The 25674-nt window shown below is 34.1% G+C and overlaps 1 protein-coding gene across 2 annotated transcripts in view; it reads right to left on the bottom strand.

The window, feature by feature from the left end:
* The window catches only part of LOC136038862 (disintegrin and metalloproteinase domain-containing protein unc-71-like), a 237913-nt gene that overhangs the window by 149896 nt on the left and 62343 nt on the right, over positions 1-25674 (bottom strand). For both annotated transcript variants that reach the window (XM_065722314.1, XM_065722315.1), the window contains exons 5-7: positions 24679-24846; positions 10078-10270; positions 3831-3939 (exon numbers count right to left, since the gene is read on the bottom strand). In XM_065722314.1, coding sequence (XP_065578386.1) covers positions 3831-3939; positions 10078-10270; positions 24679-24846 — 470 coding nt within the window. The remainder of the gene's footprint in view (positions 1-3830; positions 3940-10077; positions 10271-24678; positions 24847-25674) is intronic.

Here is a 25674-nt window from a genome sequence, read left to right as displayed (position 1 = left end):
TATAGTATTGCTCTAAGTAATTTATTACGAAAAGCGTAACTTGGATATTTTAAAAATGAATTTCAAGAAAACCACGGAAACCTAGCTAAGACGTGGGAGATTATTAGATCAGAAATTGGTGAAAAGAAAGTGGCATTATCAGAAATAAGTAGATGTTGCGGCACTAGTCCAGTTTCCAATGAAGCACTTCTATCAAATTGAGGGAAAAGTTAAATTGGCAGTTGAAACCCCGCCAGAAGATGGTTCTTGAGCAGTACTTGCCTGTCCTTAGTGATACTAGTCTTTTTCTTCAGAAAACTTGTCAGCAGGAGGTGACAGAACTGTGAGTGAAATGCGGAATGGAGCAACTGGAATGGATGTGTTGTCTCTGAAAGTAGTGGAGTATGTTTTACCCTTGATATTGTCGTGTTACATTGATTAGTGAATGTTTGTCTTAAAGAAGGTGAGTTTCACAAACAAACATGCCAGAGTAGCACCATTAAGTAAACATGGTGACAGAGAAGATTTCAGCAATTATAGACCTATTTCGCTACTCCTATTCTGTGTCAGATTTCTGATATTTTTTTATATAAACGGATGGCTGAGTTTTTGGAGAGCCAATTGGCAAATTGGCAAACCAATTAGGTATCAGAAAAGGATTCACTATGCGGTATGCAGTTCAGTATTTAACATCTATGGTTAATGGTACTTTGAATAAGAAGTTGAAAGTGGTGACTATATTCTTAGACATTTTAAAGGCATTCGACACAGAATGCTTTTGCGATTCTTCTGAAAAAGTTCGACAACTGTGGCATTAGAGGAATTGGTCTGAAAGTTATTTCGTCATATTTGAGTCACAGATCATGTATGTACAATTGAATGATATGAAATCAACTGACTACCAAGTTTGTTGCGGTACTCCCTAGAGGTCCCCTCTCGGTCCTCTTTTCTGGTCCTTTTGTCATATATCAATAACACTCACCAAGAAATCTGTGATTTGACAAGGAAAGTGGAAATAGAGACGAAATGAATAAACCAAGGAAATCTCTTGTACTGTTTGCTGATGATTATGAATTCTTCAGCTGCACAGCGCACAGAAGCTCAGCTTTTAGTAATATCGAGATATAGTATGGAAAAAATGGAGAAATGGCTAAGGCTAAATTCCCTGAAAGTAAATCAAAGCAAATCGAGTTTCGTCATCTAGGGCTGACCCCCTTCATATTACCTCTGGTTGCAAGAGCTTACACTAGGAGACTTGACAATAAGACGTCAGAAGTAAGTGAAATACCTATGTGAACCAACCGATGAAACATTTAGTTTCTCAGAAAATGTACAGTCTATATGGTCGAAAGTAGCAAGGAATATAGGTATAATAAGTAAAGCCTTAGTTGCCGGAGAAAGTTTTGTGTCTTTTATACTTTTCATTAGTCTATCCTTATTTACTATACTATTGTTCTGTTTGGTTTGGAACACTTTATATTAACCTAATACCTTGGCATGTTCTCCAGAAATCAGCTGTGCGTGCTATTATGAAACAGAAAGACTTCAGTCTTTCAATTGAAAGGCGTCAGTTAAAAATATTTATCCACGAATCCACATTTTACCATTTTCAGGGTTATGCTTATTTGATAAGCTTCAACTAATGTATGATACTATTAATAATATTGCTTCAATATATCTTCGACATAAGTTTGAGAGCTGCTGATGTCCATGAGTATTTTACGAGACAGGCTAGAGGGTCGATTAGAGTGATTGTTAGGTCTGCTTTCTTTGCTCGTCATATTCTTCCAGTGTTTTAGTCTCGGACACCATCTTCTATTAGGGATATTGTTCAAAGGTTTGGCTTCCATGAGCAGTTGAAGCACTATTGTATGCAGGTATATGAATTTTGATTTTTTTTTTTTTAAGTAGTTTTTTTTTTAAGTAGTTTAAATGCAATGATGTAAACTAATGCCTTTTTTGGAGTGGCAATACTGAGTTTTAGGCCTAGTGTTGCCAAAATTAACCTTGTATTTGTGTTTTGACCAATTTGGCTTTACATCAGGCTCATTTCATTTAATTAATCCAGTTTTCAAATTCAATCAATTAAAAATATGCATTGTTTCTTATTGGTTGATTTATGGACTATATTCCATTAAAGAGTTGTATCTTTTATATACATCACTGATGAACCTGGTCAAACAAACAAACAACTTCTGTTCTTTGTTATTGACACTGTCGACTTCTGTTGCTGACAAATTCTGTTGAGTTATCAACAAGCAACCTCTGAAAATGCTCATTCAGCACCGAGTATCTTGAAAAGCTCTCAAACTGAACAAAATCTGGGGAACTTTAGGTTTTCTTTTCCAACCTCTTAATTTATTTTGCTGTTTCTCCCCTCAAACACAATAAAAAATGAATTCCATGTAAGACTAAAGAGGTGATAAAAGTTAAATTTTGGAAAAATGAGTCTATTCATAAAACAATTTTAAAAATTCGGAGGTGAATCAATACGCAGCACAAGAAAAGAAGCAATTGATGCTAATTTGAGATATGTTTCTCGTTAAAATTGTAGCTCAGTTTCCGTACGGTTTGTTAAGCTGATAGGTGAAAATATTATATTCTTAATTGGTGACGAGCAACCAAATTCATATCTTGGATTATTTTTCTTTATTCAGCTTTTATTTTAAAATTTTTATCTTTTTGTTCTTTGCTGTAAAATCCACTCATAAAAAAAACAATTGACAAAAACCAACAGTAAAAAAAAAGAAGAGAAATATTGCCAAATATAGAAATTTGGCAATGCTTAAACCAGACAGACGAGTGTGATGTGGTCAAAGAACAAGAATAATAGGACCTAGGACAAGCTAGCATCCAGATATCCCAACATGCTTTTCCAGTGGCAAAAAGCAGGCAAAAGTAGACAGAGAAGATGAAAATAGAGGATTCAAATGATAAACAAACGAGATCTTACCACCCATAGTGGGAAGATATATACGCTGCTGAACACCTAAAAAATGATTTAAAGCTCTTCACTAACTTGGCTGTGGCTCTAGAGGCACATAATGAGCTACGATGAGCCTGACGAATCCATTTAAAGATCTTGGACACCAGCGACGTGGTAAAAAAAAAGGATTGCCCCTCACAATTACAAGTAAGTGGGTATATTCAGCCAACCTCAAAACAAAATGCTCAGAGGTAGCTGCAGGGATGTTGACAGAGGGGTCATTTACTTTGTTAATAACTGACATGTTACTTTTATATATTTTTTTATTTATTGTTTTTTGTGGTATAACAATTCATTGCTGTTTTTTTTTGTAGTTATGAAGTTTGGTCATTTGGTTTCGGTGGATAAAATTTGATATGGTCTTATTTTTTAGGAACTTAATGATACCTTACCCATCGAAGTTATATCTAGGACTGCGGACTAGGAGTGGGACGAAGCACCCTGTTAAATATAAGTTTACACCAAAAAATTTGCATTTTTTACTTATAACTATATTAGGTAAGATTTTATAAATGTTGTATCATTTCAAATTTCCATTAAATAATGCAGCATTTTTTAGTTATGCAATTATTTGAATCCTAATGATTTATATGTAATCATAACAGATTAAAAAAGACATACTAGTCATATTATATTGAGGAAAATTACTTACTAAGTTAATTACGAAAAAGTTACTTAATAATTACTAAAAAGTAATTAGATCAGCACAGCACCAAACCCGGCTATATCCCATTACTAGGTGTATAGAACCAAGACATTTTGAGTAGCAAAGGGTATGAATTGAATTTTAGGATTTCAAAGCATTTATAGATTTTTTTTTTAAGTTTTCAAAAACAATAGGAGAGTTGTGTGTGCTTTCGCTTACTCAGGTTCACATCTTATAAGGTTGTTGGATCCATCCATACCACAGTGGCCATTAATTGTTCCCTGGGTATTGAATTGCTCATAGCATACATTGCCGCTTGATTTTGAACCTGAAAAGGAATATTGATTAAATAGTTTGTAGCAACAAACTGTAAGTAAGCAGTTAGATGAGCTAACAGTAGCTGAAACTCTAAAAAATATTCTCATTAATAATTTACATATAAAAAAATCTGTTTTTTTGTAATGAATCTAAATATCAAAAATTTATAAGAATTACGCAGAAAAAGCTACGTGCCTACTAAAATATGCTTGATTTATTAAAAAAGGGCGAAATACTTCAGCAACTATGTTCTATGTACAACTATGTTCTATGTACAACTATGTTCTATGTACAACTATGTTCTATGTTATTTCATTTATGAATCGAACTCAAGTTTCAAATTCATCCTACATAATTTTCTTACATTATTTTTTTTTTCTTTTTTATATGCCAGTGATCGCTTTAGTTACTTATTACTACATAAAACAAATTAAATGCTAATTAAATTGCGTTAATCAGCAGGGCTGCAACTCGGTAAAAAAAAATCACTAGATTCTAGTGAATTTTTGGTTGATTCCGTAATTTTCTTCAATAATCTAGTGATTTATGGGCTGATTTAGCGATTTTTCTCTTTAGGCAATATAAAAAATCACTATAAATTGTGATAAATCCTAGAAATGGCAACCCTGATCCTCATATATATTAGTGTGCTACCAAACAATTCACAAGCATTGAAATATACAATCTAACAGCAACCGCCCGGGGTGTTATAAAGGCGAAATTGTGGATAAACTCGGTCACAAAATGAAAAACAATTAGAAATCAAATTAAAAGCATTTTTTTTCAAATGAAAGTAAGGAACAACATTAAAGCTTAAAATGAACAGAAATTATTTTGTATATGAAGGGAGATATTCTCTCCCTGATGCCTAAATCTTTAAAGTAAACCTCCACTTCGGGTCTCCATTTCTTTAGAGCGCTTCTCAAACACAAGGGCTGTTTATCTGGAATAATATGTGTTTTTAAAACACTATAAAACTTTAGCACAAAGAACGAGGGGCTGAGGAAAGAGCATTCACCCTCATTTACAAAATAATTTCTGTTCGCTTCAAGTTTGTTCGTTTGAAGTTGCTCATTACTTTCATTTGAAAAACTTCTTTATATCATGAAAAGAGAAATCACCAATGCAACAGCACAAACACACACACAAAAAAAAAGAGAGACAGAAGGAGAAAACGAAGACTGTTTTCCTAAATTAGTGATTAATATAGACCAGCACTTGAATGAGGCCTTAACCCTACTCATCCATACAATCACATAGGTCAAACAGCATATGTTTTATTTCCATAAAAACAATGGGAAAATGCTGCAAGATAGGAATCAGCTGAAATACTTTCCGTTTATAAATATAAAGTTTGGCTAAGGAATTTAAATAATACTTACTATTCAACTAGCCTTTTAATTTTAAACTTTGAAACTGATTGCTTGCCAAAGTGATGGTAGAGACGAAGACAGCATTAACAGTAATACTGGCACATTATTATTACCATTACTAGTCCTAACAGGTTTTTTTCTAATCATATTTATTTCCGGTCTTAATGCTATTTTGTTTTGTCCTGATATCCTAATTTAAGACTCGAATATGAGTTTATCTTTCTCTTTCCTTATCCCTCTCTTATTTTCCTTCTTTTTGTATGGTTTTCCTGACACCATCAGACAAAATTTTTAATTTCAGAATTTCTAAGAAAATCAAAATTTTTCAAAATAATACAAAAACTCGGTAGGGATTATCATTTTATCCAACATCTGTTCCCATGCTAAAGGTGAATTTGTTCAACAGAAGAGAGGCTAAATGAGGTTTATTCAATAGAGGCCATTGATTCCTAGAATCGATTCTTACTCGATTTATTCTATTCCAAGCTGATACAAAAATGTTCCCCTTCCACTTTAGATGGGAAAGAGGGTCGTCAATGCCGTAAATAAGAATGTTGTCCTAATGAAAGGGGGGATGGAAAGTGAAAATTTACTTTATCAAAGATGGCCAAAGAGTCAATATTAGCCTGTCTCCCTAAATAAAAGGCTACACAAAAGATCTGTATGATTATTGAAGCAGCAACCAGTAGTCTTGGGATCTTACCATTGACATAGAAAAAAAATACTTGCAAGTAATCAGTCCCATGTGTAAAAATTACATTTTCCTAGCTGACCCTCCCCCCTATTTCAAAATCTTGGGTACATACCAAATTAAGATCGTGAAATTAGTTCGTTATGTTTTTCAACGTTTAAACTGCAGTTTAAACAAAACAAACCGACAAACAAATATCGGTTGTTTTAAGCCAAAGAATATATGGACCATTTTTTTTTTGGATTGGGCAAAAAGGAGACCATACCAGTCGATTTTTCGTGAAATTAATTTCAGAAACATTGTCCACAAAATACATTTTTAAAAGAAAAGTAAACAGCTCCATTGTGGCAAAAATGAGCAGAAATAAAATCAAATAATTTTCCAAGCGTAAGACTACCATAAATCACCATCAATGAATAAATAAAACCCGAAACGATCAGAAATTAAAGTAAATCATAGGCAGCGCTATAGCGCCATAATCAAAGAAAGTGGGTTACTTGTAGCAGTTTGATTTTCAGCGATGTAACACGGGAAGTTAAGATAAAAAAAAAATTACAAGCCCCAATTATGGTGCAGCGTCTAGCGACTTCACAGAAAAAAGTAGAAATTTTCAAAGAAAATTGGATATTTGATAATATTAATTTGCGAGACGATAGGATTAAAGCTGAAATATGTCTGTTAGTAATATTGTCTGTGTAAGTCAGAATTTTTAATTTTTAAGAATTATTTAAAGTCAAAAGTCAGTCAAAGTCAAAATTATTTAAAGTCAAAACTCAGTCAAAGTCAAAATTATTTTAAGTCAAAACTCGGTATGTACATAGTAGGTCTAGGTTGGCTTGAAAAAATCCAGGTAGGTATGCGGGCCAGTTAACTTCAAATACGGTAGGCCTATTGGCGGCAGAATTATGCTTTCTTCATTCTTTCCTGACTTTTAAAGTACCCTAAAAACAACGACTCTCTCTCAAGGTGGGTAACAAAGGTCAGTTGTTTTTTAAATTAATTGGTATTTTTTACTATAGATTCTGAAATCTTAAAGCCATTACCTCCAGTTACAAAATAAGCCAAGTTCTACAGGAATAGCCTTTAAAGAATTTAAGAAGCTAAAGAGAATTTACCTCCTTTAAACGTTCAAACGAACTGAATTATTTATCTTTTATCCCTTTTAAACTAATCAGGTAAAAATTGTAATTTATTTTGAGAGTTCAAAGACTACATAAGTGGAACGGGTGCAGGGGGGGAAGGAGATTACAAAACCTACAAAACAGTTGAACTGTATGGCAAATAACTAAAAATGTAGAAAAATCACAAAATTCTGTTCGAGGGAGGTGAGCAGGTCATAAGCCCTTTCCTCTTCCTACATACGAACATGAAATTAATGCGCTATTATAAAATTGTTACGTCTCAACCTTGAGTTTCTTTAAAAGTGCAATAATTTTGCCTAAACAAAAGATAAAATCAACTGGACCAACAATTCTTTATTAAATTACACCCAAAACTGCCGAAACTTTTTAAATATATATTATTACATATCCTTTCCTAATTAAATGAAAAAGGGGAATAATTTAGATGAATAAAAGAAAAACAATTTTGTGCAAATTTAACCCTAAAACGGAAAAAACCTGACATTTCCATATAAAAAAGATTGAGGCCTTGGAATTCCTTTTAACGATAACGTTTAAACGTTTTTAACGTTTAAAACTGTAGAAAGTTTTTAAAATATATATTATTACATATCCTTTCCTATTTAAATGAAAAAGGGGAATAATTTAGATTAATAAAAAAAAATTGTGCAAATTTAACCCTAAAACGAAAAAAAACCTTGGAATTTCCATATAAAAAGACTGGGGACTTGGAACTGAAATCCAACCCATGATGGAACTCGAACCAAGAATTGGATGTTTTTATACTAGCATTTTTCTAAAAGATAGAAGTTACAAAAAAGAGATAATCCTCAGAGGTTCCAAGATTTACACAATCAATCTACAGGTTACAGCTAACAAGATTGAATTATTCCACCCCCTAGATAAATACCTTGTCTAACCGATTAATCACAAGTGGGCTTTCCATCCGAAAGATAGATCATTACTCATCGAAAAAGGATGGTATTGACAATTTGCTTTCCTTTCCTCTAGGCTTTCTATCGGATCAATCAAATATTAAAGTAACCGTCGACAGAATAAATAAATCTTCACTTCCGAAAGTGATAGATGTCTCAGCTTCATAAATAGAAAGTAAATAATTTAAAGGGCTGTCTTAATAATGCTGACACTATACGAATCATTGAGAGGCTAAATTGATTAATTCCACAAAAGGAAAACAGAGGGAGAAATACAGTGCTAATTATGATTAAGCATAATTCATGAGGAGTAAAGAGTCAAGCTCTAAATAGATTACGATGGAGAAAGAGTGTGCACGTTTGAAAATATATCTTCACCTTCGAAATTGATAGCTATCTCTCGAAATTGAATCTGCCACTTGTGAATAGAAAAAAAAATCTTAGAAGAGAATAGCAACAGAATATATCGCATACCAGCTAGTAGAGGTGTTTCAGGTCAAGAGAGAAGTGTTGGTCTCAAGTGTTTTGAACTCCCCTCGAAATATTTGTCAACTTATAAAAACGTAATAAAAACGCTTAAAACAATTTCTGACCCTTTTTTTAAGTATTTCGAAACACACCAACCCCCCTCCCGGAAAAAATAGCCCCCCGAACAAAATCCTGAATACGGCCCTAGTTGTTCAAGAGGTAGATTTTGAATTGGAAAATAATGTCGCTAGCAGATAGCAAAGAAAAAAAATTCTTTAATACAAATTTGAAACTACGTGAGCCATATTATTATTATTTAAGAATTAACGACGCTTCTTGACTACTAAGGTCCCTGCGTTGGCCCCGCAGTGTATTCCTGCAGCGTGATTCGATCTCTGGTTCCCGTATTACCAAGCTAAGGTCAAATCCACGGCGCCACCACAGGATAATGACAGGCTGAATTGATTATTTAAACAAAACTATAAACTAAGCTCATAATTTAATAAAAAAGCTCAAATTATGAATAAACTCATAATTTGCTTTTAGTATTAAAATAACTTCTGGGGAATAAGCAAAGAAAGGTGCTCTGGATGGATTGGGAAGGAAGGAAAACCTGATCAGATGAGCAGCTGTCTTGTCCTCATGGGGCTTGGAGCTGCGCACACTCATTGACAGATTAACAAATTTTTACTACAAAATCTTTTAGGGCGCGTTCACTTTCAGAAATCATGTACACTAGTTAGTGAGAGCCAAGCGTGGTCGAAACTATTACAATCTTGGCAGAACAGCTCGGCACAAGTGGTGCTCTGAGATGTACACCAGGTGGCAGAAAATGGGTTCCCTCTTTTTGCACCCCTCAATCGCTGTGAAATGGAACATGCATAGATTCCAGATCCATAACCATTGATTCCAAGTCAATTTTTCAAACCTGTTTTTTGGACAGAGTATTTTGACTTTAACACAAAAACTAGGCTGGCAAGGGTACCTATGTTCTTCTAAAATTTATAATTTCGAGTTTCATCAAAACTCATGTTTCTTTGCTTAAATTCGAGGTTTTTACGGTGCATATTGGATAAGTTATATGGCTCACGCACATTTATTCCTTTGGGAATCCCCCCCAAGAGAAAAAACTAATGTGTATATGCCATAGTATATGAGGGCATTGTATGAGATGAATTTACGCACAAAAGAATTCTTCATGCATACTATTTACAATAAAAATGGCCATGTTCAATAAAAAATTTCAACTTCTTGAGGGGCTAAAATCCCCTCAATAAAAGAGTTATGAGAAAAATCCAAAGTGTTTACTTTACTTCTCGCAATTTCGTAATATTCTATATAATTATCTAGTTTTTGCGTTTAATACACAATCGACAACTCACTTTCTCTTTCGTATCTGCTTTTCGTTCAACCCGAATATTTTCATTTGACCACAAAATTAAAAACTAAGTTAGGAAGAGAATAAATATTTAAAAAAAAAATTATTGGATATTCCTTCAGAAATGCACATGACCTTAAAATGAACCATCTAAACATAATTGTGTAAATAAGGTACATTACCAAATCCCCAAAGGTTGTAACACTGAGCATTGGTTGTTGGACATTCTCCCCGAAAACAATACCCGTCATCACCACAGGAATGTCCATTTTTCTTGTAAATATCCATTGGACATTGCCCTGACTTGCCAGTGCAAAACTCCGGCAGATCACACTCGTTTAAACTATCCCGACAAAGGTATCCTCGGGATCTCAACTAAAACAAAGGAAATTGGTTTAGATAAAGAAGAAAAGAAGCAATATTTCTAACTTTAAATAGGAATATTAAAGTATTGACACGTGTCGAAAGGTTAATCTTAATGTTTCAGCTCCAGGGCCTATTTTTGATTGACAGGTAGAAACCCAGTAGCCCCACCTTGTGGTGGCTAGAATCGAATCCCAGGCTACGTTCTGTCAATCAGAGCATCAATCCAATGTGCCACCACACTTGGCATGGTCAGCTATAAGCTGAATCTTAGAGGGGGGGCTTACATGGTCTAATCGGCACTTCCAATGCTTCATAATAGAAATCTAAAAGCAAAAACATAAAAAAATAAGGCAGCATCATTCAGCCAGTGGGAGACTGCCCCCCCCACTGAACGGGTGCCAATTTCAGGCTGGGGTAAAAAATCCTGAGTTTAAATAGAAAGTAGCGGAAGACAGTGAGATTTATAACTATAGGTCTAACCATATTCCAAAGTTTTCCATGTTTTCTTACTAGTAACCGAATTTCACACTAGAAATTTTCTAAAATTCAACATAAAAATTGCCTACGGATTGTTCTGGGTACCCTGCTGACTGACAGCATTTCAAACAGTAGGTTGTACGAAAAATCTAGTTCAATCCCACTTTCAAGGGCTATAATGAAAGAAACGTTGAGATGGCTAGGCCACATTCTGAAGATGAAGGATGACAGATTGCCGAAGGTTGTCCATATTGGCCAACCGTCTGGGGCTAATCGGAAAGCAGGTCGTCCTCGTCTGGGGAGGGGGGAGGATGTCATAGATAAAGATTTAAAGAAAATGGTAACTTCATGGGAGGATGTAAAGAGGAAGGCCTTGAATAGATTGGGTTGGGGGAGGAGCATGCATGACTGTGTTAGCCTCAGGCAGCTGAGGTGCTGAGGTGACTTATTATCAGTAGTAGTAGCAGTATTATAAGCCAATTATTTATAATCATTTTAAGTCAACTGTTCATAAACTAAAATATGGAACGGAGATCGACATCAAACTCTGATCAAGCACAAAAGGCTTCTATAAAAAAAGTTATTAACTTAATATTTAAGCTTATTAACTACTTGTTCAGATATCTTTTTTATTGTGGCTATATTTAATTGTTGATAATTTAACTTAAGTTTGCGTAACCCGAGATTCTATGTAGATTTTCTCACCACAAAGCAAGATTACAAAACAAAATCAAATCAAAATAAAATCAAAATTTTGCAAGAGTAATATAACAGTAATTAAGTTTAAATACCCCGATTGTTCACCTATCAATAAATCTGAATTATCTATCATATGGCACGTTCAAACGGATTGTTGTATGATGTAATCCTTAATTTGTACGTTATAATCCCAACGAACGGACAGTAGCAATATTTTTATTCTACAGAATTATTTATACTACTATTATTATCAACAGTTAATAGCACCAAACTATTTCAACTGTAATATGTTCAAAGCTACAGTTTTTAATCCCTATCATATAGATTTGATTTCCTTTATTTTTTTTGAAAAATTAAAAGCCATTATTTTTACGGCCTTTGTGGCGTACACCGACGACAAATATACCAGAACCCCCCAGCTCCAAATATCCACCAAGTCCCGTTTGTAGAAAGTGATGGGTTTGACTTCCCCTAGTGCTTAGTTTTGTTATAGCAAATTTCCTGTCTTTCATATTCTAGCTTTACTTCTAGACCCTAAATATGAGGTCTTTAGTAAGAGTATTTCCTGTCAAAACAATAGACTCTAATGCACTTCTGGCAGGTCATTTATTCTTCCAATTTGGTTAGAGAGGACTACCGTCACTGCCTTTTGTCTTGAATCTGTATGATATTAAAGAGATTTTTCGAAATAAGCCTTTAATTTATTTCATCTAAGCTATTTTCTTTTTTTAACTTGCTTTAAGTAACAATACTTATCAATTTGACGTGAAGCAAATTCAAACTTTCGGCCATGAAAGTTTGAAAGTTTTCTTTAAAATTTATTGGGAATTCGTAATTTGACTATGAAATTTAATTGAAAAAACTATGAAATTTTTGTCGGCAAGGTTTTCAATCAAAGTGGGTTGCACCACAGAAAACCCTCAAGGCTGTCACATTTCTCTCTGTCGCTTTTCTCTCAATCTGATTTTTTTGTGTTTCTTTGCAGATATTCGTTTAATTTGTAGGTTTCGTTTAATCTGAATATCCCTATCTTCGACTCAAAACGGGAGGAGTTGAATGAGTTTTTTTTCTAAGACTTCGGGGAGTGCAGTGTTGGCTTTTAGTTTTCTGTCGTATATACAGATCTCTGATCTAACCTCTAAAACGACCAATTAATTTTAATTAGTTTGGCCAATCAATCTTGAAAAAATTTTATAATGGACAAGCTAGGATGATTCTTTCAGGTACCAAATCCTCTTATGTCATAAACTATATTTTTGATTCAATTTTGGTCTATTTTTTATTGAAAGTTTTATTTTATCTTTATTATATTTCTTTGCTTTACTTTTTTTCATTTCTATTAATTTGTTTTGGATTCTATTTCTGTGGGAAATTGCCCCACGAAAAGTTATTCCCTTGAAAAATCCCTGAAACAAAAATACCCCTCTACCCCCCAAAAGAAATCCACTTTCCATTTACACTTACAAATACTATACGTAAACAATGGACAACTTTCATTGCTTTCAGCCATTTCTCCTGGGACTCCGGGGGGTTATGTCATCCCCAAAGATGGTTATTTCGACTATGATAAACAAAATGACGACCTCAATATTTTGATCAGACGATTTTGGAGAAAAGGGCGTGGAAGGAGGCTAGTTGGCCTCCAGTATATTTGTTTACTCTAGAAAGGCGCTGGATCATTTAATTTTCTTTCTAATGAGAAATTTCCCAATATTTTAGGACCATTAATTCAATACTATCGGCCCTAGGGAAAAGATAAGCAAACACATATCCATGACCTTCCTTCTGGCAAAAAATAGAAAATTTTATATTTTCGCAAATGGGAGCTTGACACTCTTACAGTAGGAATCTCTCATATGCTGAAAAAGAGGGTTTGATTTTCATCAAGAGTTCCTGACTTCAGTGTTCCCCCATTTTCCAAAATCTGACAAATTTTCTCAGGCTCGTACCTTTCAATGGGTAACACTAAACTATGTCTTTTATGAACAAATTAGACTAAATATTGTATAACTAGAATCAGCATAAAAAAACGTTTCTTTCGATGCAACTACTGTTACCAAAATTCTGTTTTTTAGAGTTTCGATTACAGTTGGGTCAGGTCCCTCCTTACTCACAATTCGTTAAAACGAATTTTTAAAATATCGGTGACATATTTATTCAGCAAGGAAGGAGGTATCTTAACGCAATGCCTTTACTTAGGCAAGAGTGATGGGAGATTAATTTCTACCCCCTTATATATATTCATTTCTACATTTATTCTAAAGGCTCATGGAGGGTTAAATAATTTGGGCATTGAAATGCGACCTTTTAGGTATCTGAACCCCCTTACCTACACAATAACTCAACACTCCAATTCAAAATTATACATCACTAAACTTTATTTCTGGAAAAACTATTTGAATCAACTTAATTAAAAGAAGTATTAAGATAAATGTCTATATTAACCATTTATCCTTAGGACCACTGGATTGATTTTATTTGTAAAAATACAGAAACTCAACACTCAACACTCACCCATGATCTTTCTGCCAAAGAATAAAGAATTCACATTTTTTCGGTGGGATATTAAAACCTCTGAAGTAGTGTTCTCTAATATACTTAATTTAATGGTGTGATTTTTATCAAAATCGCTTGACTTTTTGGGATCTTTCCACCTTTTTTGAAAATTTGAAAAGCTTTCTCAGGCTCGTAGCTTTTAATATGGAAAATTAAACTTGATAATCTTTATATATTTGGAATCAGCATAAGAAAACTTGTTGATTCATCAGTGGTTCTCAAATTTCTGTTTTTGGAGTTTCGATTGCTATTGGACCAAGTCACTCCTTACATAGAATTCGTTGCCACGACGTGTTTGAATAAACAAAATTAGTCAAGTCAGTTAAACGAACATCTTTAATCTGTGTCTATGTTTATTACAAAATTCAGTCCAATTCTCCCCAATTATGCCCAACTTTCTATTAATTGCATGTAACGTGATGAACAAATGCGTTAACTCACGGGCTAATACTGCTGAAATTGCAAAGCTATATAAATCGCTGTTCAATAGGTCTAGATCGAATGTCTATAGAATCCCACTCAATAGAATTTTGGTCGTCTTCAAGCCAAGAGTGTTGTATATTTCACCACAAAATGGCAAAAACTGCTATTTTTTACGCATCGAAATCTTGCTCATGGATCTGGTTAAAAACCTCACAGTCCTATGGTGGCGCTGTAAGTTTGATCTCAGCTCGGTAATACGTAACCAAGTGTTCGAGCTTATCTGTAGCAACGCACTTCAAGGCTGACGCAAGGAGCTTAGTAGCCAAAATGCGTTCCTAATCCAATGCATGCATACATTCTTTTACACTTAGGTCTTGAGAAGAGATACAGAGACCCGAGCTCAATGATTTTAGTGACAGCATAAGCCAAGTAAGTGGAATACAAATTTGGTTTGCGAGAGCTCACTAAAGGAGGAATAAGACACCGTACAATGTACTAAATAATCATATTATGGAACAAATCTCTACTCAAGGACTAATGCAAATGCTTAATATTATCGACAGTTAAGTAGAAATTTCTTTTTGATAGATTTATAGTGGGTGTAGAGTGACTACAGATCTACAGCTAAAGAAGCGAAACTGTAAGTTTGTTAATTAAATTAACAAATTTCATTGAATTAATGAATTATGAAATTTTTTTCAAAATTAAATTTTTTACAAAATTAGATAAAAAACTGATTATAAATTAATTAATTAAAATTAATTGATTTATTATTAATTATTAATATAATAATTAATTTCATTTTATCAATTAATTGAATTTATTATGAAATTAATTAAATTTCTTAATTAAAATTAAGGTGATGCAGTCAAATTTCGTTCTCTCAAGATCACAGCAGTATTAATTATAGTAACCGTCTTTGGATGAGACTAAGAACTGCACATTCCAGTTACTTCAGATTTTGGGAAGATGCTGGGAGTTCAGTCTTCATATAACAGATGAAGTCATGTCACGTCATATAACAGTTGGAGTCAAGTTTGACTCTATCAAGATCACAGCAGCTAGTGTTTTAGTCGGATTAGAGTATATCATGATATAACATTAAAGTTGGAAAAGCTATACAGGAAGCTTTCTGGTACTGCTCTGGATGGGCTTTCTCCACCTAATCATATTGTAAAATATTTTCTATAATTATCTTTCGTTGGTTGACCGTCTTTTTTTCTTATTTTTTTGCGAATTTCATTTCTTGTTTGCATTTAATGTTGTTTTTTTTATTTCCCTGTAGTTCGTTTGTGTGTGTGTCCTTATTTAATTTTTTGTGTTTATTTAATGTAAAATTAACGACATTTTATGTCTTCAAAAGCATCATCTCCCTGCTGTCACTGTCCATTCAATGCGAAGGAGCAGTGCGCATTATTTGTTCACTACCAGCACCCAGCAAAACAGAGAGAGGCCCTCTTCTGGTCTAGCTTGCATCGTTAAGCAGAGTTTGTCAGATCTTTCACCTTCCATCAAAAAATCTAATTATACTTTTGTCGCAATATATGAAATGGGTTGTCTCTTCCACAATCCCTCGCTCTTTACGCTCAAGCTTTTAATTGTTTTAAAAAGTAGAATTGTGGCAAAGAGTCAAACTTTAGCGTAAAGAGCGAGTGACTGCGGAGGGGACAACCCATTTCATATACGGAGTAATTTCTGTTCGTTTTAAGTTTTAATGTCGCTCCTTACTTTCAGCTAGAAAAATTAGTTTTTTTTATGTAATTTCTTAACGTTTTTGAATTAATGCATGTTTGGTTTTGGCTCTCCGCTCATAAATTATTAAAATGAAATTTGTATATTAATTCTTTTTTGGCTAAATGGCTTTCTCTTAGTTTTGATCAGACGATTTTGAGAAATAAAGGGTGGAGAAGGAGGTCTAGTTGCCCTCCAATTTTTCGGTTACTTAAAAAGGCAACTAGAAATTTTAATTTTTAACGAATGTTTTTATTAGTAAAAAATATACGTAACTTAAGAATTAACTTACGTAACGAACTTTCATAATCTTATATTTTAATTATGTATACGAGGGGGTTTGTACCCTCGTTAATACCTGGCTCTTTACACTAAATCGTAAGTTTTGTCCCAATTCTTTAAGAATGACCCCTGAATCAGAAAGGCCGTAGAATAAATAGTTGAAATTACTAAAAATACTTTAGCATAAAGAGCGAGGTATTTATCTCCTCCTAAGTACCTCGCTCTTTATGCTAAAGTATTTTTAAAACCCCTCATATGCGTAATAATCTCTGTTTGTTTTAAGTTTCAATGCTACTCCTTCCTTTCATTTGAAAAAACTTTTCATGTTTATTTTTCATTGTTTTCGTATAGTAATGCTAGAAAATCCTGCGCCCTTTTCTTTGAATTTTTCTTCCCTCATGACAGATTCCTCCAAGGAAAGATCCTCCAACATAGCCCTCTACCCTCAGCCCCACCCCAAAACAAAATAAAATTCCCCTGAAAACGTGTGTACGCTTCCCAATAACCATTACTATATGTAAACATTGGTCAAAGTTTGTAGCTTGCAGCCCCTCCCCCAGGGATTGTGGGGGAGTAAGTCATCCCCAAAGACATAGTTATTATGATTTTCGACTTTGTTGAACAAAATGCCTATCTCAAAATTTTGATTCGTTGACTTTGTGAAAAAAATGAGCGTGGGAGGGGGCCTAGATGCCCTCCATTTTTTTGGTCACTTAAAAAAGGCACTAGAACTTTTTATTTCTGTTATAATGATCCCTCTTGCGACATTCTAGGACCACCTGGTCGATACGATGACCCCTGGGAAAAAGAAAAGAAAAAAAACAAAAAAAAACAAAACAAAAAAAAACAAATAAACACGCACCCGTGATTTGTCTTCTGGCAAAAAATACAAAATTCCACATTTTTGTAGATAGGAGCTTGAAACTTCTACAGTAGGGTTCTCTGATACGCTGAATCTGATGGTGTCATTTTCATTAAGACTCTACGACTTTTGGGGGGTGTTTCCCCCTATTTTCTTAATTAAGGCAAATTTTCTCAGGCTCGTAACTTTTGATGGGTTGTAAGCTGGTACAACCCATAGTAATGTGATTAAGGTCTTTTTCCACGATTCGATAATAATTTGGGAGGGAATCTAAGACTTCGTCTTTACGCGTGGACTGATTAAGTCAATCAGAGTTAAATTACTGATGAATAACCATTTGTATCCACAATGTTCTATCTCTGTGACAAGATTCTTCACAGACGAGCACGCGCTGGAAAACCGAGCGAGAAAAGCAATGCGTTTTAGGTCATATGGCAGGTAAATATTGATGAGCACACAATCACTTATTTTTATTGCGACAAGAGTATAATTAGATTTTTTGATGGAAGGTGAAAGATCTGACAAACTCTGCTTAACGATGCAAGCTAGACCAGAAGAGGGCCTCTCTCTGTTTTGCTGGGTGTTGGTAGTGAACAAATAATGCGCACTGCTCCTTTGCATTGAATGGACAGTGACAGCAGGGAGATGATGCTTTTGAAGACATAAAATGTCGTTAATTTTACATTAAATAAACACAAAAAATTAAATAATGACACACACACAAACGAACTACAGGGAAATAAAAAAAACAACATTAAATGCAAACAAGAAATGAAATTCGCAAAAAAATAAGAAAAAAAGACGGTCAACCAACGAAAGATAATTATAGAAAATATTTTACAATATTATTAGGTGGAGAAAGCCCATCCAGAGCAGTACCTGAAAGCTTCTTGTATAGCTTTTCCAACTTTAATGTTATATCATGATATACTCTAATCCGACTATTACACTAGCTGCTTTGATCTTGATAGAGTCAAACTTGATTCCAACTGTTATATGACGTGACATGACTTCGTCTGTTATATGAAGATCGAATTCCCAGTGTCTTCCCAAAATCTGAATAGTAACTGGAATGTGCAGTTTTTAGTCTCATCCAAAAACGGTTACTATAATTAATACTGCTGTGATCTTGAGAGAACGAAATTTGACTGCATCACCTTAATTTTAATTAAGAAATTTAATTAATTTCATAATAAATTCAATTAATTGATAAAATGAAATTAATTATTATATTAATAATTAATAATAAATCAATTAATTTTAATTAATTAATTAATGATCAGTTTTTTATTACAAAATTTAATTAAAAAAAATCATAATTGATTAATTTAATGAAATTTGTTAATTTAATTAACAAACTTACAGTTTCGTTTCTTTAGCTGTAGATCTGTAGTTACTCTACACCCACTATAAATCTATCAAAAAGAAATTTCTACTTAACTGTCGATAATATTAAGCATTTGCATTAGTCCTTGAGTAGAGATTTGTTCCATAATATGATTATTTAGTACATTGTACGGTGTCTTATTCCTCCTTAAGTGAGCTCTCGTAAACCAAATTTGTATTCCACTTACTTAGCTTATGCTGTCTCAAAAATCATTGAGCTCGGGTCTCTGTATCTTTTCTCAAGACCTAAGTGTAAAAGAATGTATGCATGCATTGGATTAGGAACGCATTTTGGCTACTAAGCTCCTTGCGTCAGCCTTGCGTTGCTACAGATAAGCTCGAACACTTGGTTACGTATTACCGAGCTGAGATCAAACTTACAGCGCCACCATAGGACTGTGAGGTTTTTAACCAGATCCATGAGCAAGGATAAGTCTAACTAGAAGATTTCGATGCGTAAAAAATAGCAGTTTTTGCCATTTTGTGGTGTGAAGATGACCAAAATTCTATTGAGTGGGATTCTATAGACATTCGATCTAGAACTATTGAACAGCGATTTATATAGCTTTGCAATTTCAGCAGTATTAGCTCGTGAGTTAACGCATTTGTTCATCACGTTACATGCAATTTATAATAAGTTGGACATAATTGGGGAGAATTGGACTGAATTTTGTAATAAACATAGACACAGATTAAAGATGTTCGTTTAACTGACTTGACTAATTTTGTTTATTCAAACACGTCGTGGCAACGAATTCTATATAAGGAGTGACTTGGTCCAATAGCAATCGAAACTCCAAAAACAGAAATTTGAGAACCACTGATGAATCAACGGGCGAAATACATTTTAAACTTAACAGGTTAGTTTTTGTTATTTATTTTTTACACTTTTTAGTTTTAAAGCTTGATAGCTTTGAAACTCCTCAAAGAATATGCCAGAAATTCAAGCTTACTTACACATAAGTAGTTCTGGCATAGTCGTTTTTTTGTAGGTGTAACAACCTAGTTATAACGAATGCAGTATTTGGTCATAAAATTACCCATAAACTAACGTTGTATTCACATGATGGTAAGACAGCAAACCTTGTTGACTATGTTAATGTAAACCAAAGACAGGTTATTTATGTTGTTGATAGACTCCAGGATGAGAATTTGAAAGATACTTTCAAGGAACTCCTGCACACTAAACTGGAGAGTTTAAAATTTAACAATGTAGAAGATGGAGGGATTTATTTTAAGAAAACAATTTGTGAAGTTGCTGCTGGTGTCTTAGGGAAGAAAGTTTGGAACGCAGCTGAAAATTTTATTCAAAAGGCCTTATGTTTAATAAAGAGGAGAAAAGGCTTGTAAAAAAATTATCTAGGTAAAAAATTGCATAAAAATTGCTGAAGATCTGGAAGGTAAAGCTAGACGACATAATAGTAGCCTAAATTATTGAATAAATCGAGAGGGAGTAGTCAATCCAGACTTGTCCCAGTTAAAGATTGGAACCGAGCCACCAATAGTGATAAGGAAAGAGTTAAAAAGAGATGGACAGGACATTTTGGGAATGTGTTCAACCAAAACAGATTTGAAGGAAAAAATACAAAGGAAAATGTAAAATTTTGTAATACCTTTGATGGGAAGAAAGATTGTTGTGAGGAAGAATTAGCAATAGTACTAAAAGAATTAAAAAATATTAAGCCATGGGTGCTGACAGTGTGGCAAATGAGTTTTTTAAGTATGGCAGCTCTGAGGTTAGAAATAAAATAATGAAGATGATGAATATGATTTTTTTTTAAGGGGAATTACCTAGGTTAATTATTGAGAAGTGACTGAGTAATCAAGCACCTACAGTCTTCAGTTTTCTAGATTATGAGCAAGCGTTCGGTTCTGTTGATAGATAGCTTTAGTAAAAGTCTTATGCTTGTATGGTAGGCTATACTAGACAAATAAATTTAAGTGGTAAGTGCTATATACGAGAATGCAACTGCTATGGTTAAGGTAGGAAATGAGGCTAGCAGCTGGTTTCGTATTAAATTAGAAGTTAAGTAGAGTTTATTCTATCCCCATTTATATGGATCATTTTGAAGGGTTTTCTCTTAATGAGCACAGGAAAGGTAAAGGGAGAACTCGAAATGAAATGGAAAGGAAAATTTTTCCTGCAGTTAGATTATGCTAATGAATTTAGCATCCTAGATAAAAGTGTGAGCAAACAGAACGAACTCGTAGTTATTTTAATGATAATAATATTTTATTTTTAACCCACTAAAAAACAACAAAACACAAGCGGAGTACTAGGAAAACAGAATCATGAAGAAACTTCAACATGCACAAATATAATGCACAATCACGAACGGAAAAATAATCAAACAACCGGTGGAAACAACCTAGAGAAAAAACAGCATTATCAGCTAAAACAAAATTAAATCCTTCGAATGACTCAGAAATTATCCTTGGCACCGTATTTACTAGCAATGGCATGATTAAGGTAAGATTGAGGTAAATAAGGTAGGTACTTGAGATACTGGAAGTTAACTACTCAACCAGACATATATAAAATGGAGTGGTCACAAAATGTACTATTAAGAGTGCTCGAAATGAATAACGACCACGATTAACGACGATTTACCCGTAGCCTATCTGGCGCTTTTGTTTAATGTCGACAAGAGCTTTTTTACGGAGCCCAGAGAGCGTACTGCAAATATGGATACCAAGCCACTTAATAACATTCACACATAGAATTGAAGAAGATCCGAAGAAGACAGTGCAAAAACTGTAGCTGGTGATTTTTACATTGAATGTCACATAGTCACATTTATCAATATCCAGTGTTAATCCAATATTACAAAAAAGATGAGAAACAAAATCAATTCACAGCACCAGGCATGATATCGTTCTGCTAATCAAAAATATACCATCTGCGTAAGCAACGTGGGAGATATCGCTGTATCCTAGAAAACAGGTATATTTGATATTATTCAACACATGATTAATGCAGATTTTGAATAAATATGGGGATAAAACTCCACCGTGGTGAACGCCTGACTTAACAGGGATATTTCCGAAAACACATGACTGCATCTTCAGTCTAGCATATGAATCACCATACCAGAAACACAGCAATAAAATAATTGATGTATCAGCTTCTGATACAGCTAGAGTCTGCCAAAGCTCGGCATGGCAAGCACAATCAAATGTATTGAAGTGAAGCTTACAAATATTAAGCATATGATCGTTGCTCTGAGCATCTTGTAATAGAGTAGCAAGTGCGCGATGAGCATGTTGACAACCAGGACGTCATTTGAATCCGAACTGTGTCACGTCAAGCTCACAGTTTGTATTGATGTGTGGCAGAAGAACATATTCAAATATCTTACTTAGATTGCAGGCAACTGTAATTGGTCTATAAGTATTTTAATTCAAGGGGTCTTTTCCTTGTTTCAAAATAGGAGGGCGCCACTGAAAACACAAACACCACTGTCTGCATACCGATTCATCTTGGTTGATTTGATAACACGTCTCCATTGAGTTGCATATTTAGGAAGCTCAGAGCCTTTATAGCGATCACTGCCTAAATACCGTTTAAAATGCAGGTTAGACATTTGTTTTAAATCAAATAATTGTCCTCTCTTTGGACGGCCGCAGGTGATCCATATCCTCGGCCACTTTTTATCATGAATCTTGAGGGCTTTTTATTTAGGACCTTCTTTCCAGATAGCACTACGTGGATTAGAACGCACTCGGATAAGAGGGACAACAACTTCTTCAGCACATTTTAAGCATTCAATGATACGGAAATGATAGACATTCAAATCCAAACAAGTTAAATATCAGAAAGCACCAGGACATAGCGGGTAGAATGGGACTCGGGCATTAGCAAGTAGTCCAGCTGAGTTACTACAGGTCTTGTCGACATTAAACAAAAGCGCCAGATAGGCTACGGGTAAATCGTCGTTAATCGTGGCCGTTATTCATTTCGAGCACTCTTAATAGTACATTTTGTGACCACTCCATTTTATATATGTTTGGTTGAGTAGTTAACTTCCAGTATCTCAAATACCTGCCTTATTTACCTCAATCTTACCTTAATCATGCCATTGCTAGTAAATACGGTGCCAAGGATAATTTCTGAGTCATTCGAAGGATTTAATTTTGTTTTAGCTGATAATGCTGTTTTTTCTCTAGGTTGTTTCCACCGGTTGTTTGATTATTTTCCCATTCGTGATTGTGCATTATATTTGTGCATGTTGAAGTTTCTTCATGATTCTGTTTTCCTAGTACTCCGCTTGTGTTTTGTTGTTTTTTAGTGGGTTAAAAATAAAATATTATTATCATTAAAATAACTACGAGTTCGTTCCTTTTGCTCACACTTTTATCTAGGATGCTAAATTCATTAGCATAATCTAACTGCAGGAAAATATTTTCCTTTCCATTTCATTTCGAGTTCTCCCTTTACCTTTCCTGTGCTCATTAATAGAAAACCCATCAAAATGATCCATATAAATGGGGATAGAACAAACTCTACTTAACTTCTAATTTAATACGAAACCAGCTGCTAACCTCATTTCCTACCTTAACCATAGCAGTTGCATTCTCGTATATAGCACTTACCACTTAAATGTATTTGTCTAGTATAGCCTACCATACAAGCATAAGACCTTTACTAAAGCTATCTATCAACAGTACCGAACGCTTGCTCATAATCTAGAAAACTGAGGACTGTAGGTGCTTGATTACTCAGGCACTTCTCAATAATTAACCTAGGTACTTCCCCTTTAAAAAAAATCATATTCATCATCTTCATTATTTTATTTCTAACCTCAGAGCTGCCATACTTAAAAAACTTATTTGCCACAGTGTCAGCACCCATGGCTTAATATTTTTTAATTCTTTTAGTACTATTTCTAATTTGTCCTCACAACAATCTTTTTTCCCATCAAAGGTATTACAAAATTTTACATTTTCCTTTGTATTTTTTCCTCCAACTCTGTTTTGGTTTAACACATTCCCAAAATGTTCTGTCCATCTCTTTTTAACTCTTTTCTTATCACTATTAGTGGCCCTGTTCCAATCTTTAACTGGGACAAGTCTGGATTGACTACTCCCTCTCGATTTATTCAATAATTTAGGCTACTATTATGTCGTCTAGCTTCATCTTCCAGATCCTCAGCAATTTTTATGCAATTTTTTACCTAGATAATTCTTTTACAAGCCCCTTCTCCTCTTTATTAAACATAAAGCCTTTTGAATAATATTTTCAGCTGCGTTCCAAACTTTCTTCCCTAAGACACCAGCAGCAACTTCACAAATTGTTTTCCTAAAATAAATCCCTCCATCTTCTACATTGTTAAATTTTAAACTCTCCAGTTTAGTGTTCAGGAGTTCCTTGAAAGTATCTTTCAAATTCTCATCCTGGAGTCTATCAACAACATAAATACCCTGTCTTTGGTTTACATTAACATAATCAACAAGGTTTGCTGTCTTACCATCATGTGAATACAACGTTAATTTATGGGTAATTTTATGACCAAATACTGCATTGGTTATAACTAGGTTGTTACACCTACAAAAATACGACTATGCCAGAACTACTTATGTGTAAGTAAGCTTGAATTTCTGGCATTTTCTTTGAGTAGTTTCAAAGCTATGAAGCTTTAAAACTAAAAAGTGTAAAAAATAAATAATAAAAACTAACCTGTTAAGTTTAAAATGTATTTCGCCCGTGAAAATGTAAACAGTGTTTGCCTCTTGATTCCCAAAGACAGCTCCACCTCCAGTGGGATATTACATATTCTTAAGCTGTTTGGTGTAATATAGCTTTAGCTTTTTTTGCCAATTTTTCAGCCACAATTATGTTTTTTTTTTTGCACTGGCTACTACCAAAAACTGCATTAATATCTATGGAAATTTCATATTAAAAAATGAACACTCAATTTTCTAAAATGTGTGTAAAATATTATTTTCAATTTTAACCTATTAACAGAATCAGATGAATTATTTCCTTAGTACTTCAAATTACCTGACAGTTATCACAGCAGGGTCCTGTTGAACATTCCGCATCTGCCTTCAACTTGCATGTCACAGCTTCACAGCATGGATCTGTTTCACGGCACTCATCCAAGGTTCCACAGTCACAGTCTTCCCCTTCGTCAACAATCCCGTTTCCACATTTTCCAAAATCCTCCAACTGAAAAAACAAATAAAGCTTGTCACAACCAAATGATTTAGAAAGGTAAGGACGTTGTGAATTCATGACAGGAACATGCGAGGGAGTCGGTTTCTAGGACAGGCTAACTTATAAGTAACCTTAAAAATGAATTTACTATATTTTTCAAACACACAGACCGGGGTTGCCACCCAGTAAAAAAATATTACTTGAATTTAGTGGTTCTTTGGTTGATTTAGTGATTTTCTTCAATAATCTAGTGATTTATGTGATGATTTAGTATTTTTTCTTTTCATGCAATATAAAATATATTTATAAACAGTGAAAATCACTAGGAGTAGCAATCCTGATACCGACTGACCCATTGTGGGCTCTAGCTGAAGGATCAGCAAAATTTATTCCTTTTGGCTCCACTCAAGAATCATACACATGTTTCCAAAATATCAGAACATATCTATCAACTCAAACGGAAGTCCACTCTTCCTATTAAAACTGCCTAGGCTTGACCACTGGTGGGACGATTATTCATTGACAGTAAATTCTGGCCGTCATAAATTTGACTTTTTATAGGACTTCATTTGCATTCGTCTTAACATTTAAATGGCTCCCTATATTTCTTTAAAAACTTATTTTTTCTTTTCTTGCAATATAAAATATATTTAGAAACAGTGAAAATCACTAGGAGTAGCAATCTTGATACCGACTGACCCATTGTGGGCTCTATCTGAAGGATCAGCAAAATTTATTCCTTTTGGCTCCACTCAAGAATCATACACATGTTTCCAAAATATCAGAACGAATCTATCAACTCAAACGGAAGTCCACTCTTCCTATTAAAACTGCCTAGGC

Source organism: Artemia franciscana, chromosome 18, assembly GCF_032884065.1.
Source record: "Artemia franciscana chromosome 18, ASM3288406v1, whole genome shotgun sequence".
In the NCBI taxonomy this organism is placed as follows: domain Eukaryota; kingdom Metazoa; phylum Arthropoda; class Branchiopoda; order Anostraca; family Artemiidae; genus Artemia; species Artemia franciscana.
The sequence above is the reverse complement of the archived record's forward strand: the minus strand, read 5'-3'. Positions and strand labels throughout refer to the sequence as shown.